The following is a 16,456-nucleotide window of genomic DNA, read 5'->3' as shown; positions in this document are numbered from 1 at the left end:
TAAGTTTATGAAGGAGCAGTTTGGAGTCATGCAGCATGTCTAAAAAGCTCCCTTCCAACCAGCATTTCTAAGATTGTGTGAACTACAACCCTTTCTTCATAATAAAGTGATCTTTTTAAAGGTTCTTTGACAACTAAAGTAGGTCTATTGTGATAAAGTTAGAAAAGAGTAAAGATCTTTTTATGTGAAGGAGGACAAATGTTGCTTATCTTTGCTGTTAAAACAAGGAAAAAAAGTAAGAAAATGGACTTTAAAAGAATTGATGAATGGGAACATAAATGCTAATCAACCTTTATTTTCTCTCCTACCCAATGTGATTACTTTGTATATTGTTTAATGTGCATCTCAGTATTTGGACGTAGAGACCGCATTTTCAGTGTCTGCAAAGGGGCACATTCTTATAGTGTCATTTTTCTGAATAAAATAAAATCCTTAATGCTAGTCCTTAATGAAAAACATATAAAAAAATCAGTTTATGCAAAAGATATATCTAACTGCTCTGAAAATTTTCGTTCATGTCCTGGAGAGGGTGAGAGGCCACTAGGTGGTGAGAGAGAGCTTGTTAGGAGAGCCCAAGTCTATTGAGAAGTCTTACTTGTCCTTATGCTTGCCATGTGCTCTTACAAGCCGTATGCTGAGTTGACAATTATCCCTCTTTAATAACTGAATTAGTATCAGAGCTCCGAATTAGACAGGATGGGGATTTTGATATAAATGTTAATGATTATGGACTCCAAATTTCTTAATTCCAGGTATTTTGTTACTTTGTACATATAGAACTCTTAAAATCTTTGAGGATTAAATTAGTAGTTTGAATCCATGCCGTTAGTCAGTGAAAATCCACTGTAAGCCTTTGTCTGCTTTCTTCTCCTGAAATCCTTTCTTTTCATGTGGTTATGCTCACATTCCTGGTATGTGATTGGGCAAAAGTAGGTGGCCACTAGTGCTTGCTTGGTTGATACCTTCAAGTCCATCTTGCCTGTTTCTCGGTGTCCTCAAAGAGGAGCATGCTTGCCAATGGCTGTCCCTCCGTTGCCCTTCTTTGGTGCATTCGTTAGCTATAACTGTTCCAGACCTGCACAGTACAAACAGTTCAGTCTCTCTCCACTACAAAGCTGTGAATCAGGTACTTCCCTCTGTCCTCCAAACTGTTATGTACTGATATTCAAAACCCAGTGATTCAATGAAAGTTGTCTCTTACTGGTATTCATCCTTTGCCTGTACCAGATTATCCTGCCAGGATTATGGCAAAATTATGTCTGTCCATAACCTGGCTGGAATAAGTTATCGGTGAACTAGCTGCAATGACACTGTTGGCCATTGAGAGTGTTGTGATTTGAATAATGATGCCATAAAGTGAGCAGAGTGTAGCTTTCTCTCGGTGGGGATTTGGCCAATGTGCAGAAGTGAGTGTGCATTTATGAATATTGGCCAGATGTGAAAATCATTCTGGTATTTCCTGCATTACTTTTTCTGTAAACTTCCTGTTGAACTACCTTTTGAATTTTCCCTATAGCGCTTGTGATTTAGGGTAACTGTCAGAGTCCAGTGAAATTTTTTTTTTGAAGCACAAACTTTAAGGGTGCTTTTCTATCTGAAGAGATACATTGTAATTCTATGCGGTGTAAAAACTAACGCCCACAGTGTCATTCATTCTGAGAAATGCATATTTTTCACGTAATAGACAAGGTGAAGAAGAATTTAAGAAAAGTATTTCCAGTGACACGTTTGCAAAGAAATACTGATTAAAGGCATAACTTAGGGAATTTATATTATTTCTGCTTTTTACAAATGCATACTGCAATGAATTTATGACAGTTTTAACTGGATGTTTACAAAAGACTTTCCAGAGTGATCTTACTGTGAAAATTCTCAATCTCTTTTAGGGTATTCCTGGTACGTGATAGCCAAAGTAACCCCAAAACGTTTGTATTGTCATTGAGTCATGGATTAAAAATAAAGCATTTTCAAATTGTTCCAGTAAGTAAATTTTTCAGTTTATGTATACAGTTGTAAAACAAAACAATTGAATAATTGTGATAGAATATTGATGCATTTTTTTCTTTTGCTGTTATATGGAAGATATAAACATAATACCTGCATCACTAAAAATAGCATTCTTGAGTAGAGTTGAACCTTTTTGAGCTTTGCTGTTTGATTTGTTATAAAGCTTGACTAGTATTATGAAATCCTAAAAAGTATCTTGAAAAAATAAAGAAATCTATTTGAAATGGAATAGAAGCAACTGTAATGGCATGAAAATCATGTATTAGTAAAGGTCATAGTGCCTTTTCACTTTTCAAGATGTGCACCATTTCTTTTTAGTCATCTGTTTAGGTGGACTGCGGACGATGTGTGTGTATATCTCACTGACTCATCTGTTTAGGATACTATCTCTCAGTATTTGGAGTCAAACATTTTTTGCTGACCTTTCCTCTTGATTCATGTTATTGTGGTATATTCATCTCTAAGTCTTTTTCAGGGGGAAAATTTTAGCAAAAAATTGATAACTTTATTTAGTCCAGCTACTTATACGTAAGCTGAAATTTCCTAAATTGAAGTCGCATTTCCATCAGTTTTCATTGAAGATATCATCCAATTCTCCTGCCAGAATGGCCAGCTTTCCCCATCCCTTCTACTCCCTCCAGAAGTGGTTTATACTGTTTTCTTTACAGGCTACTTCTGTTGAGATGGGGAACACTTCAGCGTTATGTGTTTCAGCCACAGATGCTTGACGTAACTGAGCAGACCTATAGCTTACTCTTCTTTCTTCACAAGAACCTTTCTTCCAGACCACATAGTACTCTACCCTCCATGCTTCTTCCTACTGAAGTTTCTAGGAGATTCTGCTGTTTCTCAGAAGAAATGAGTGTAGTGGCTTTTTTTTTTTGGTTTTGTTTCTGATCTGGTCATCCCCTATGATTGTTCCCCAAATTTCTGTATATCTTACTTAGGGATTGTAGCTGATATCCTCCCCTAAAAAAGTTCCCGTAGAATAAACTGAAGCATTATTTGGGAGGAGGAGAGGAGTGAATCAATGTTAGTTAAAAGAGTTGCCCAGGATTTTCTTTGTCTTAGGTACAAGCAATGGAGGACTCCTTCATCCAAGAGCAGTAGCTATGCCCTGGATCCCATCTGACCATCAATGTATCCTGTGATCAGAATCACAGGTATAAGATCTCTGTGCTTCTATTGACTGTAATCGCTTCTAGTTTTTACTTTGGGATAACTGTTGTGTACTTTAGAAAACCTTCTGAACTCTGTACAAATACTGTATGATTCTACTTCATTGGGATGTCATTTAACTCTCAAATTTGAGAGACCACTTTTTCTTTCCCTATGAGGGAACAGACCCTCTCTTCTCAAAGAGCAAATGTAGCAGGAAGCTGCAGCTGGGTGATTCTCCTCTTCCTTTCAAAAAACTTATCCGGTCAATTCTAATGTTCTTCTACAGATGTAAGCAGTGTATTTGAGCCCTGCTGTAGATCTTTGGAGGAATGGAGAATCTTTGTTTTGACATAGGTTGTCTACAGACTTGGGTCAATTTCTCCAGGCTGATGGTCTAAAAGACCTGTACCACTTCAGTGCAAAACCAGTAAACAAGTAAAGCAGTTTATCCTATGCTAGTTACCAGGAAAAAGAAATCTGTAATGGCAACATCCTAATCCAGAGAGAGAATGTGTATCTGGAAACTGTTAGTTCCCCAAACATAGGCATATTTCAATTCCCTTCTGTCATTTGATTTCCAGTCGCATTCAGTACCCCTCATAGCATTCTCAATACCCTCACTTACCGCATGCTCTGTTTTCACTAGAACAATAGTCTAAGGAGTTCAGAAAATTATTTTTTGATGTGGGAAAGATTTTGTTTCCAGTTGCTGCTGATCTTCTAAATGAAGTTATAATTTTCTAAGAAACAAGGCATTTTGTGTTACTGCAGTAAGTTGGTAGCTTATTAGTTGGAGATCAATGTTACCTTTTTGAACTTCAAATTCTACTGTTCTTCCAAACTCTTGGCTTTTTCCAGCTACTGGGAAGAGAAGAGACATTTCCTACTAAATGTAAATAAGTTAATAACATTTAGTAAGTCTTTTTACAAGACAAAAATAATTCAGTCTCTAAAGTAATTATTTTTCTCTTACATTTTAGGCTGTTTCAGGTTATACTGTATTTAAAAACGTCTCCTTTCAGATAGGGCATGCAGCCTGCCAATTCAAGCTTCCCCCACGTTAACAGGTGCAATGTTAGCATCAGTAACGTGTGCTACAGGTATTGCAGGTGGGTGGCAGGGAAATGATTGTGAAAAGTTGAAAATAAAAGCTTTGGGATACATTTGGGATCCCATACTGTGAAAATTTGAGAACTTGATAGCTTAAATGTTTCTCTTAATCCTTACTATTCTGAGCTGATACAAGTTAACTTTGGTGTAGTCTATCCTGAAATTAGCTGTTCTGTAGTCCGTGCAAAACAAGAAGAATTGATATACATTTCTGGAACTGTCTTTTTCCAATAAATGTTCTCTCATAACAGCCTTGTTAGTTTGCAGAAGATGTTAGGTTCCTGGGCAACATAACTTTGATATGAATTTTTACTTTGCAAAATATTGATTGCTTTAGAATTAGCAATCTGTCTAGTATTCACTTTGAGGTTTGGGATTAATTTGGAAGGAGAAAAATATGCTAAAAATGAAATGTTGGTCGACAGACATCTGAATTGTCAGCTCTTCCTTGTACTCAGTGTGTTGGCAGGAAAATTGCATGCATGCATAAGGAAGGTCCGATGGATGATAATTCATTTTCAGGTTCTTGGCTGGAGCACAGGAATTTACATGTGCACACATTGATAATTCCTTAACTAGCAGTGTTTGACCTGGATTAACCAAAGTCTGAGAATAAAGAAATTACAAACTACTTCCAGACATGATAGAAAGGGGTAGAATAACCAGGAATCATAAGCAGTTCAACAGCTGCTTCAGATGAGAAATCTTAATTACAGGTAAGAGAGCTAATTATATGTTCTCCCTTCCCCTGTACTCAAGTAGGGTAGTTGCATCTTTCCCTAGCACACCATCTGTTACTATCTAGCCCTTCTTCAGAATCTTCTGTTCACTATTCTCTCAATCTTGTAAAGTATCTTTTTTCCCTTTTCTTTTTTAGAATAGTTTAGATGTGGGTTTTTTACCCTCTATTTACATTAACACTGATTATTTGCTATTGCACGGAAGCTTCTTGATATTAGATGTATCAGCAGTAGAGGAAATAGATCGAGAAAGTATATAGTCAGCAGTGCAGTACAAACTGGGCAGGAGCTGATGTTCAGTAACCTAGAATAGGGAAATACTGATTGTGAATTTTTAAGCATTTAAAAGTCAAAAGTAATTTTTCAAGGTATGTTTTGCAGTTTTTTCTTTCTCTCTTGTATCTGTGCTGACACATGCATTTGGAGCTGCAGCAGTTCTTTTTGCTACAACGAAGAACACATTACTACATGAAGCATGTTACTTTTGTGATAGACAGTTTCTTGTATAGCAAGTAGCATCCAGTACAGCAATGCACTAGTGTGTAGATGCATTGCACCTTACAAAATAAGTGATACAAAATGTAGCAGTTACACAGAATATGAATGGAGCAAAGGTTGAAATCCATGAGTAAGTTGAAACTTGGTTGTTTCCTGTCAATCTGTAAAAACTTGAGTCTACATATTAACCAGCTATGATGCCAAGGGCATAAAGTAGTACTGTTAGTGCAGAAATAATATTCCTATATTTATTTAATTGTTTTTCCCTTTTAGGCATGTACCTAACTTAAAAGGGAAGTTAAAGAGTGCATTATTTTTCTGTTTTTTATTTTTGATACTGCTGTGAATGATGACTATATTTTTCCTTCTCTCAGTAGTCATGAATATCTTGGTCTACAAGAAGAATTCTCAAACAAGTATTTAAATTGGCAAGAAATACCATAGCAAAAGAGGATTTTATTCTATCTGTTTTTTTTTTTTTTTTCTTTTTTTCATTTTTACAGTTGGAAGATGATGGGAAGCTATTCTATACCCTTGATGATGGTCATACCAGATTTACTGATCTCATCCAGTTAGTGGAATTCTACCAACTTAATAAAGGAGTACTGCCTTGCAAGTTAAAACACTATTGCGCACGAATTGCTCTTTAACCAAAGCATCTGTTGTTTCATCAGAGGGAAAGGAAGATATTGGAATACTTTTTCCCCTAAAGGCAATTTGTATAGTAAGAAGGGACAAAGCATTACATTGTAAAGATTCTATGTTTTAGATGCAAAAAATTTATATTCTACATGGATAAGAACTTTGCATTGTGATTGTCACAGCAAAATTAACTTTATGGTTTTAAAAAAACATTCTTTCCTATGTAATTCTTTAGTGTTCTCTTGGAATTCTTCGGGTTTTTTTCAACTGAAAATAATTTTAAAAAAGATAATATTGTGTAACTTTAACAACAGTATAACTGAAGGGAAGATCTTTGTTCTTAGGTTTAAAATTTACTTTTTGTCTCTTCAAATGTTTCTCATAATTTCTATTCATCACATAGAATAATAACATTTATTGTGGTGAGGATAAGCTGAACTGCACATTTTATTTGTAAATAAAATGAATAAATATTTTGCACTATATTTTTGAACGCTACTTTGAAGATTATCATACAAAAAGTGAAAAACCATTAAAACTACTTATAACTGATCAGTTGTATTGCTCTTACTGTTGTAATATTTTAATGGATTTTTTCTCTAATGACTAGATCTACATCTTTATATGGAGATGGAGTGTCACTTGGCTGTGAGATACATAAACATGCATAAAATATCACATAGTGCATAAGGTGGTTTAGAGTATGCCTACAGTCTCTGAGAGAGAATGAGAGTGCTGTTAAGTACAGTTGGAGAGTTGGAGAGAGAATCAACTTCAATTGCCCTTAAAAAATAAAGGTAACATTATAATTCTTACAATATTAACAAGTATTTACAAATAAAGGTAAATCCAGGGAAATTTACTCTTTGCTGAAAACCTGATAAGAGTGTGTTTGCAGTCAGTTCCTAGCTTATTTTATTATTTATCACAGCATAACACCTTCAGTGTAGGTGCCAATCCTTAGAGATTACCAAACATCTAACATTCCAACGAAAAAGAGTCAACAGAGTCAGATTTTGGACCATAGCATTAGAAATACTTTTGGTATCTGTTTTGAAAGAGAGATGATACTGCTGCATCCTTGAACAAAGACTCCAGTGGAATGTAGCTTAGATTAAAGAGCTGTCCCTGTCCTGATGCTTTGCTGTCTAATAGATTTGATCTTGTCATCAGGGTTCAGGACCTGGCCCTGGGGATCTTTGCTTGGGGTAAAGGCTGGAGTGCGAGGTGGTGCTTGGAGATGGGCCATCACACTGAATCCGGCCCTTCCTTCCTGTGCTTGCTTTGATTCTTTGACTGTCAGACATGCCAGCTGTTCTGCTCTAGGAGTTGGTGGGGAGAGAAGGTGAAGGAGACGAGGGACTGAGTAACAGGGACCCGAGGCACAGCAGCACCAATACGCGTAAGCCGACAAGATCATATAGATGGAAGCATTAGAATAGTAGGGTAATGGTAGCCTATGGTTTTGTTTTTGTGTGTCTGTGGAAGGCAATCATAATAACATAATACTGTGATACTTAATTTACTGACTCGATCCACACATCGCTGACCTTTTCCTCTGGTATGCAAATACAGTTTTTAAAGCTCATTAAAAAAGCGTACACTTCATAACGTGTACCAAAGATGCAACATATGTGGTGCCTGAGCTCATTACATTAGAAATGCCTTGTAAAACTCTTCACAGTCTAATAAATTTAACTTTTAAACCTCAAATATAATTTCAAATTGTAATTACAAAGATATAGTTTTAATTAAAACCTCTTCAGATTTAGCTTAACAATGTGATTACCTCTCAGGCCTAGTATTGTCAGAGATTGGTATAAAATAAGGAGAAACATTCTCTGCATCCATATTTTTTTGATCATCTGACAAACAAAATGAATTGTCTACTGTAGTCCACTTCTACTTGGACACGTGAAAGTTTTGCCATAATTTTAATTCGCTAGCATGCTTGGTAGAGAAGCTACCTGCTCAGTGAATGAGCACCTGTCACCTTTGGACTTACCAGGAAAGAAAAGAGAATGTGGGGATTATGCCATGTGGTGGAGAGACATCAACCATCCAGAGTCCTTCCTGCTTTTTCAGGGGTTTTTTCACAAGTGAAATTGAAAAAAAAAAACACAAAGAAAAAACCAACATGAAAAAAATTCCAAGTAAAAGGAAGTATTGCTTAATGAGCATGGTTTTTAGACATTGAAAGTTTTTAACTGGCAAGTATTCAAAGCATTCTTACTCTGTAAACTGTTGTCTCCTGTGTTCTGACAGCTCTTAATGAAAATCTAAACTGAAATCTTACTGAGAATACAAAATCTTTTTTTTTTTTAACAAATATGCATACCTTTCCTGAGCCGTATGGTTGTTCATGACTATGCCATAAAAAGCAAAATGGTAAAACTAATAAAATCTAGTTTGGTGTTTAAATGACTTAACAGGGTACTTCCTTGTTTAAATATTACTGAAGGAAGAAGCATAAAGGAGGTAGTCTTAATTTGTAAAAACAAAAACTAACAAACACACTCCCCTCAAAGCTAAAACTCTTTGATATCCCAGACTACTTTAAAACATGTTAAATGGGTACAGGTGGTTGATATATGACTTCCAAGATCCTTGCTAGCAACCAGTATGTTCTTGTCAGAAAAATGGCAAGGCTTTTTATACCATTCAGGGTATGTCTGACCATAAAGTTGTTTGAGGGTGTAGGCAAAGCTGTTTAAACAGAATTTCTGTGTGTTAACTGTGGCTTCTAATTAGGAATACTACACTTTATTGCCCACCTTCACAAAGAAAATTGGCTAATCAGGAGTTGTTAACAGCTCAGGGAGAAATCAGTACTATTTTGGGCAAACCAGTCTCTCTGTCTCCAAGAGAACTAAGAGACTTAGCGAGAACTAAGCTTGCCATGCAGAGGTACCGGAAGCAGTGGAACTAACTGTACAAGCCCAGCTTTCTATCTGGGGTAATTAGCCCTGCAGGGGTATGCTCTGCAAGATGTGAGCTGGCTCAGAGATTGCTCTAAAGCGCAGCATTGTATTTGTTGGCATGCCCTTTGTGCCTTAGTTTCCAATCTTAAAATCTTTTTGGCTCAGAGGAGATTAAAAGTTAATTCATTGGTGTTTCATAATGCATATACATACACTGTTAGAATTAAGGTTGCATGGGCGGCATTAAATGACATTTTTTAACTTCTGAGTGTTTTTACTTAACAATCTTATTAAGTAACTTAATGAATTTTTTGACATGTAGCAAGTCTCCAGTTCATCAAACTAAATGTTTTGAAAGAGAGCTTTAACCCATTAAATAAAAGAGGATTACGTCTGTAACTAACTACAAGTGGGATCTTTCAAGGATAATTGAATTTCTGTCAAACGTTGTCTGTTATATCCTGGTTTAAGAATGGTAGCATTTTGTGCTTCCCTGGGGGGTAGAATTATTCTGTAGCGTAAGTAGGTTTGGGGTGTCTCATTTTAAGACACAAATCAGCTTATTTTAAGAGAATAGCCTTTTTTGTTGTTGTTACATTGTTTAAAAGCTACTCATCTTCATTTAAATGGAACTCACTCAGCTACCAATTAATTTAACTGTTTAAATCTGTTTAATAGATGTAGCTTGCAAATCAGTCTAGCATTTTTCATTAATGAATCTTACACATAATTTTTGTTACCTTCATTACCTTACTTTAGAAAAATACAAAGCAACTTGCACCTTACACCAGCATTTCTGTTTGGTTAGTAAAATAATTATTTTTATTCCCATTCTGATATTTCAAACTACTGTTCCTTAGCACTGTAATGCACTCCGTTTCTAATTTCAACTTCGTAGCTGAAGCTTTCACTGAAATCATCGAAGATGGGACGTACCCCATTACTTGAATATACTTGCAAGCTTTCAGAGGTTAAACACTTATGGTCTATGCATAATCAATGTGTATGGTAGTGCAATTAATGTTAACTTTAATGAAATGCATGAATATTTAAAACTTAATGAATCTAGCTTTACAGCGCGTTTTACAGCCTGGTTCACATATGTGAACAGTATTGACTGTTGGCCTCTGGATGTCAGCAGCGTATCACAAAATTCCTGTAATCAGCTGCTGTTTTCCTGCTTCCTCCCAGAAATATCTGTGACTTGTGGTCTCTGCACACCTCCAGAACACCCAGTGCTTTTTCCTCTTATAAATTATTCACTTACTCTGTACCAATTAGTTCTACCAGTTGCTAGGTTTGTTATCAAGTTAAGCTTCAAGACAAGAACCTGAACTCAATGAGTGATTAAAAATTTATTAGCAGAGATGATTAAATATGCAGATAGACTGTGAAGCTTGTTCTTGAAACCATTATATTACCTTTTTAATACTAATGATTTGTATAATTAATTTTAAAAAAGCCTGAAAGTCTTTTAAAAAAAATCAGAGTAGGACATAAAAGGGAAGAGATTAAATGCAGAGGAGGCAGTGAACCTGAGTATTAAACCAGCTCATTCACATGTATAGGCAATAAAGCGATTTCCTTACAGGAATAGTTTGTGGTTTTTTTCCCCCTCTGCTAAGTTGATTATTTTATTAATCTTTTAAGCAATTTGGGAAAACTCTATCCATTAGTGAATCATATTTTCAAAACAGAATTTTATGTGATTAATGCTGATAATACAGACAATTCCCCTAAACTTTATGGTTAAGACCTAAACCGTATCAAGATGCTGTTTCAACAACATTTAAGTGGGACATGCTGGATTTTAGGTGTGCAAGTAACCCCAGGGTTTCTCTCGGAACCGCTCGGGTACATTAATGCCACCAGGGAACTGCCAGGCAGAGTATCCAAAAAGAGGGGCTGTCCCCCACACCAGGGGTGGTATGTGCGCCTGTGAGGTGGGTGCTGAGCAGAGCCCGTGTCCTCACAGCTGTGCCCAAGGCAGCAGTTGGGCAGATTCAGGGGTGAGGGCAGGTGGGACCCTCCAGAGCCCAGCCAGGGAAGAAATGTCTAAGGGGTGAGCAGGAACAACCTGGTGCTGAGGAACCTTCAGGGCCCCCTCCAGAGGAGAGGGGCCTGCCTGCCCTCACCTCCCACAGGGGAAATCAAATTAAAGGAGTAGATGGGGTGGAGAGACAGCCCTGGGGGCTTTTTGCTTTCCGTCTCCCTGAGAGGAGTAAACCCTCACGGCAGCGTAGGAGTGGCTTGGAGAGCAAAGGCAGTGGGCACCAGCTGTGGCCTGGAGCAAGCCTTGGGTGTGGTGCCACTGAAGACCATGGCCGATGGCCTCAGGCACTCCGTGGGAGTGAGCTGGTGTGGATGAGGGATGAAGGAAGGTGAGGACCTGCCCCAGCTTCTCCTGCAGACCCTGTGCAAAGAGGGGTGTGAGCAGCCCAAGAGCTGATACTGGGCCCTTTGCCTCCTGGAAAGGGAGGAGTCACTCCTCAGGTGAGGCTGATGAGCCCCACCAGCTGGAGATTGTCACAGTTAATGAGTTGCCCCTAATAAATATGGGTGGTCTGTGTTTGACTAGTATATATGTGCTTGGAGGAGGCATGTTAGGTGTCAAGTTGAGGTCAGTATGAATAGCGAGTGAAAATGTTTAATTTTCAAGATTGGGGCTTGAGATGGGAAAGGGAAAGTATAAGAGGGGGTTGTCGTGTACCTGCTGTGTCCGTTGCCCCGCCTCCTCTCCTTTCCCCTCCCCCTGGCTTTTTTTCTTTCCTGTTCTGTTTATAAACCTGAGTGCCTTTATTTTCAAATACTGAGCTCTGTGTAGTATTCTTTAGGCTTCAGATTATGTGAAGTGCAGTGTGTGTTTCTAGTCTTGGCCATAGTGGGCAGCAGAACTGGAGCACAGCCTTTTCTAGAGTGAGACCCAAGGAAGTTGTTGGTATTGCTATCACCGTTGAACTTGCATGGCTAGGATCTTGCTGTGGAAGATAAGTCTAAGTAAAAGTGGTTGTTCTTTATCTGAAATAGCAGGTGTGCTTCCTTGTTGGTGTGAAATTTGACTGTGACCTGGGAACTTCCTTAGCAGAGCACAGTCCTGGAAGAATTCCTCTAGTTCCTTGGGAGGTGCATTGACTCAGATGTACATATTTCTTTTTTTGCTTTCCTCTTGCTCTGAGCTAAGTCAAAGTACCACTCTTCAGAAATGTTTTTCAGCTTCCTGTTCTGTTATGCCAGCTACCTACTTGAGGAAAGAGAGCAGAGGGAAGAGCATTAACTAGGGTAAGCAAGTTGGTAGAAAAAGTTGAGAGGACTTTGAATGAGGTGTTTCATACTTTTCTCCTTCTGGCTGAAGCTGAACAAAAGAATGAGTCCTTAATCTTGTATTCCTGAATATGGGGTAGGCTGATGTGGCCCGAAGTGGGATCATAAGTTTAGATTGATTTTTCACTGACGTTAAAAAAAACAACTTTCTATTGTGAAGACAAATCCTTTAACTGAGGGAAAGGAAATATATTATTTCAAACACTTTTATCGTGCATGAGGATGCAGGTGGGAGGAAAAAAATGCATGAAGTTTTCACAGGTTGAGGTTTTCTGTAGTTTGTTGTGGTATTTTTTTTAACCAAAAAATGTTTTCTGTTAAATTGTGAAGCACAGCCTATGCTAAATGTTTAAGTTCTGGGAAATAACTCCAAAAAAATCTTTTCTGATGATGGATGTGAGGTCAGCTATTGAAACTAAAATAATTTCTCCCCAGTAACATGGTATAGGGCTGTGGTGCTCAGACCATATGTATAGTTAGTTATTTTTAGACATATAAGGAGAACGTAAAGGAGGTGATATGTGTAGGAGGGTGGAAGGGTAAGGAAAGAATTTTAAAAGAGATACTAACACTTGGAACAACAATAGATGTGCTATTGGAGCGATTTTTCCTAACCTGTACACATCACATCTGAAGGGGTTTGCTTCTGTGCTGAACAATTAATGAAGTCCTCATTTCTGAAATGATACATATGCTTGTTTGTGTGCTGTGCATAATGCTATGGATTTCAGTACGCTTAAGATAATGTGTGTAAGTGTTGGCAGGATCAGAGTCAAAGACGTCAAAAATAACTTGGAGGGCTTGTGGAAATTCACAAAGTGTAATAAGGTGATACTTCAATTGGTGCTGAAGTGGAAATTGTAGCTGATATTATATTTAATGATGGACTGTGGTCACTGGGTTCACTGTGACTGAACAATATCCATCTCTATTTTTGAGGTAAATGAAGAGCAGTACATAAAGTTGAGTTAAAAATTAGGAATGTTTTTCCTCTTTAGTACTTGTACATTGATAATGCTATTTGCACTTTTTATCCTGTATTGCGTATTTAAGAAAAAACACACTCAAGAAACCAACCAAAAAACCCTTCAGTCCTTCTTTAGAAGAAAGTATTTGCAGTAGAGATCTATATTTGAAGTGGCCTTGGCCTTGTGAAAGTGTAAGATGTATGATACTTCTCAAGAAAAAGTTCCTCCCTTCTCAGCTATAGAGTTAGGAACTAAAAAGCATTATGGGAATGATCTAATCGCTTCTATTTCTTTGCTAGAAATAAAACTAACAGTAATTCTAAGCGTATCACTAGTACAGGTGGCCCTTTAAAAGACCCTCCCCATAGCAAAGAAATACAGCTGAGTTGTATTACGTCTTTGCTTAAGATAGTGGGGTTTTGCAACAAATGAATTCTAGATTGGTCTGTCATGAAGTGAAACGCTCCTTTGTCTTCAGGAATGTGTGTTCCACTTCTGCTCCTATTTCCACTTGAAATAAGGCCATATCACTCAGCATGGCTTCAGAGACACGGGGAAGAATGAACATGCTTTTGCCATGATGTTGATCCAAGGAGTTGCAATAACATTAACTATTGACGTTCACTAGGCTTTCAACTTTTCTTTTCCTCTGTATATAGATTATCTTTTTATTACTTGCAGAAATTAATCTCTTTCTCTTTGAAATATTTTGTCAGTTATTTTTCTTCCTAGAACTTATTCTATGGAAAAGAGAAAAATACCCTCTTTGCTATATGAAGAGCATTGTTGGTTTGTAGTTCTTCTAACAAGTTTTTGATGTAATCTGGAGGCAATATTGGTTCTGTACGGTTGATGAACCTACTGCTGAAAGCATGATGCTGAATGGATTAATGCACATGTACTGTTCAGTATGCTTTCAAAGTCGTAACAGTAGAAGAAAAACGTATTTGGAGTTATGCAGGCTTCTCACAAACAAATGCGGTGGTGGAGAAATTCTGCTATACCAGGTTGTACAGACAAAGAAATCATGCTTCAGGTAACTGAACATCTTCATAGTGGAGTGGTTTGCCTTTATAGCATATCAGACTGGCTGTGGGTAGCTCAAGAGAAGAAAAATCAAACAGCTGAAGAGCTCCTGAAGAAGAGAACTGTGATGATAAAGAGGGTGGAAGAAATGAGCTTGAAGCAAAAGCTAGAGAACTGTGGCAGTTTAGCCAAGTTGGCTCTGGCTGTTTCAACCCTGAAAAACACCAAAAAGTGACTGACAAGATGAAATCGAAAAGAACAACAACTACTTCAGCTGCTTGGAGCAAGGGAGAAGTCTTAATCTGTTTGACCTGTGATTATGAGGCATTCTTTCAGGGATGTGCATACACTTGAAAATTGTCACAAACTCTGTCAGTCATCTGTGGAATCTCATGGAGAAATTCTGAGCTAGTGAAATACCAGCATTTTTACTGAATAACTCTGAACTCATTGCTCAGTAGCCTGATGTTGCAGGGGAAATTTTGTTCTGAGGGGTGTGTGTGGTTTTTTTCTGAACCTAATCTTGTTATGCTCTGCCTAACAGAAACAGCAGCATAAACTGGAGACAGGTGGAGAGGTGGTGAGACAGAGAGAAGTGAGGTAGATGCATGGTATGTGTCACAATTATGAGATTTGACCAAAGATGATGAGACTAGTAAGAACTCTTATTTCTATTTAGTAATGTGGCACCACTTGCTGGTGATATGTAGTTGTAACTAAAATGCAGTTGTCTTGTGACTTTTTTCAGTTTTAGTTTTCTTATGCTGAAGATACGGATCTATACTTGCTAACGGTTAGCTATAGCAATTGTTACTTGAAAGTTTTGACTTTGAAATGCAGAAGTACTTGAATGCACTGTAAAGTTTTAAAGTAAACTTTGCTGTGGTCTCTCTGCTAAAGACTAATGTAGGCTTATTAAAAAAAAAAAAAAAAGAGAAAGGTGGAAACCAGATATGTAAGCATGATTTCTTTTAATAAAAAGTTAACATTCCAGGAGACCTCATTAAGCCAGGACGATATTCTAAAAGTGAATATACATGTTGACAGCTACACCCATAAATTTGAAAACTGCAAACATGTTCAGCATAAAAGCCATTTTAGAAAAAAGCTGTTGCTCTGCCCTTGTACTAATTTAAGAATTGTTCTTTCATTCTGACTTTTATAGTTTCTTTTCACATATATAACTGGGACAGTTTAAAAAGTACTTTAAAGAATCTTTCATGATGTCACAAACTTCATAATGCAGATGATTTTTTTTTTTAAAATACACACATTACATAATGACTCGAAGTGTCACATAAGCTCAATAATGCCATTTTTTTAAAGAAACAAAATGACCTGTATGTAGACTGTGCCTCTGTATAGTATTCTTGCACAGAACCTCTGTTTCCCAGGAGTAGTGATGCGAATTTAAATCTCTTGCACTCCAGCACTAGTCTTGGTGAAGAGGTTCTCTTCTTCTATTCATACTGTAGCTGCACAAGTAATAAAGTCTTCACAGTGAGCACAAGAAGATCATGGACAATCTCTTCTTTCCAGTACCTTTCTGTCAGGGTACATTCAAGGTACATGCATATTTAAGTTGTTTTCAGTAAAGTAGGGACTTAATATTAACCTAGTTTTGAGAAGTGTAATTGGTACAGAGACTCGAGTATTCTGCCTGTGGATGCAAACTCTGTTGAGAACAAGAAACAACCAGTCGTGACCTCAGGTTTGTTTTCATGTCAGTGTGGGAGGAAGGAGGAGGAACGATTCTCTTGGCCTGCTCTGTGTGGGTGGAGATAAGACGGTATTCAGAAGCTAGAATAATTTTAAATGAAGATCAGTAATGAGAAATCCCATCACAAAGAGCATGGAAAGATGACAAAAAGTCATCAGGTGACTGAGAAGCTGAGAAAGGGACAAGACCTTGGGTTGGAAAGGTTCTTGGGCATTGAGAAACATGAAGTGTGATTTTGTGTTTATTTTATTTTTATTTTATTTTTTGTTGTCTTGTTTGGGTTTTCTTTTTGGGGGGGGAGGGGAGTGTCACTTTTTTGAGTAGCTACTTTTTTTTGTGGCT

The 16,456-nt window shown here is 37.4% G+C and overlaps 1 protein-coding gene across 1 annotated transcript in view; it reads left to right on the top strand.

Annotated features, from left to right (window-relative positions):
* Positions 1-6,708, top strand: part of GRB14 (growth factor receptor bound protein 14) — a 66,723-nt gene extending 60,015 nt beyond the window's left edge. Inside the window, exons 13-14 of the mRNA XM_074145113.1 lie at positions 1,887-1,980; positions 6,020-6,708. Of these exons, the coding sequence (XP_074001214.1) occupies positions 1,887-1,980; positions 6,020-6,166 (241 nt within the window). The 3' untranslated portion in view covers positions 6,167-6,708. The remainder of the gene's footprint in view (positions 1-1,886; positions 1,981-6,019) is intronic.
* Positions 6,709-16,456: the final 9,748 nt, after the last annotated feature.

Source organism: Numenius arquata, chromosome 3, assembly GCF_964106895.1.
Source record: "Numenius arquata chromosome 3, bNumArq3.hap1.1, whole genome shotgun sequence".
NCBI lineage: Eukaryota > Metazoa > Chordata > Aves > Charadriiformes > Scolopacidae > Numenius > Numenius arquata.
The sequence above is the reverse complement of the archived record's forward strand: the minus strand, read 5'-3'. Positions and strand labels throughout refer to the sequence as shown.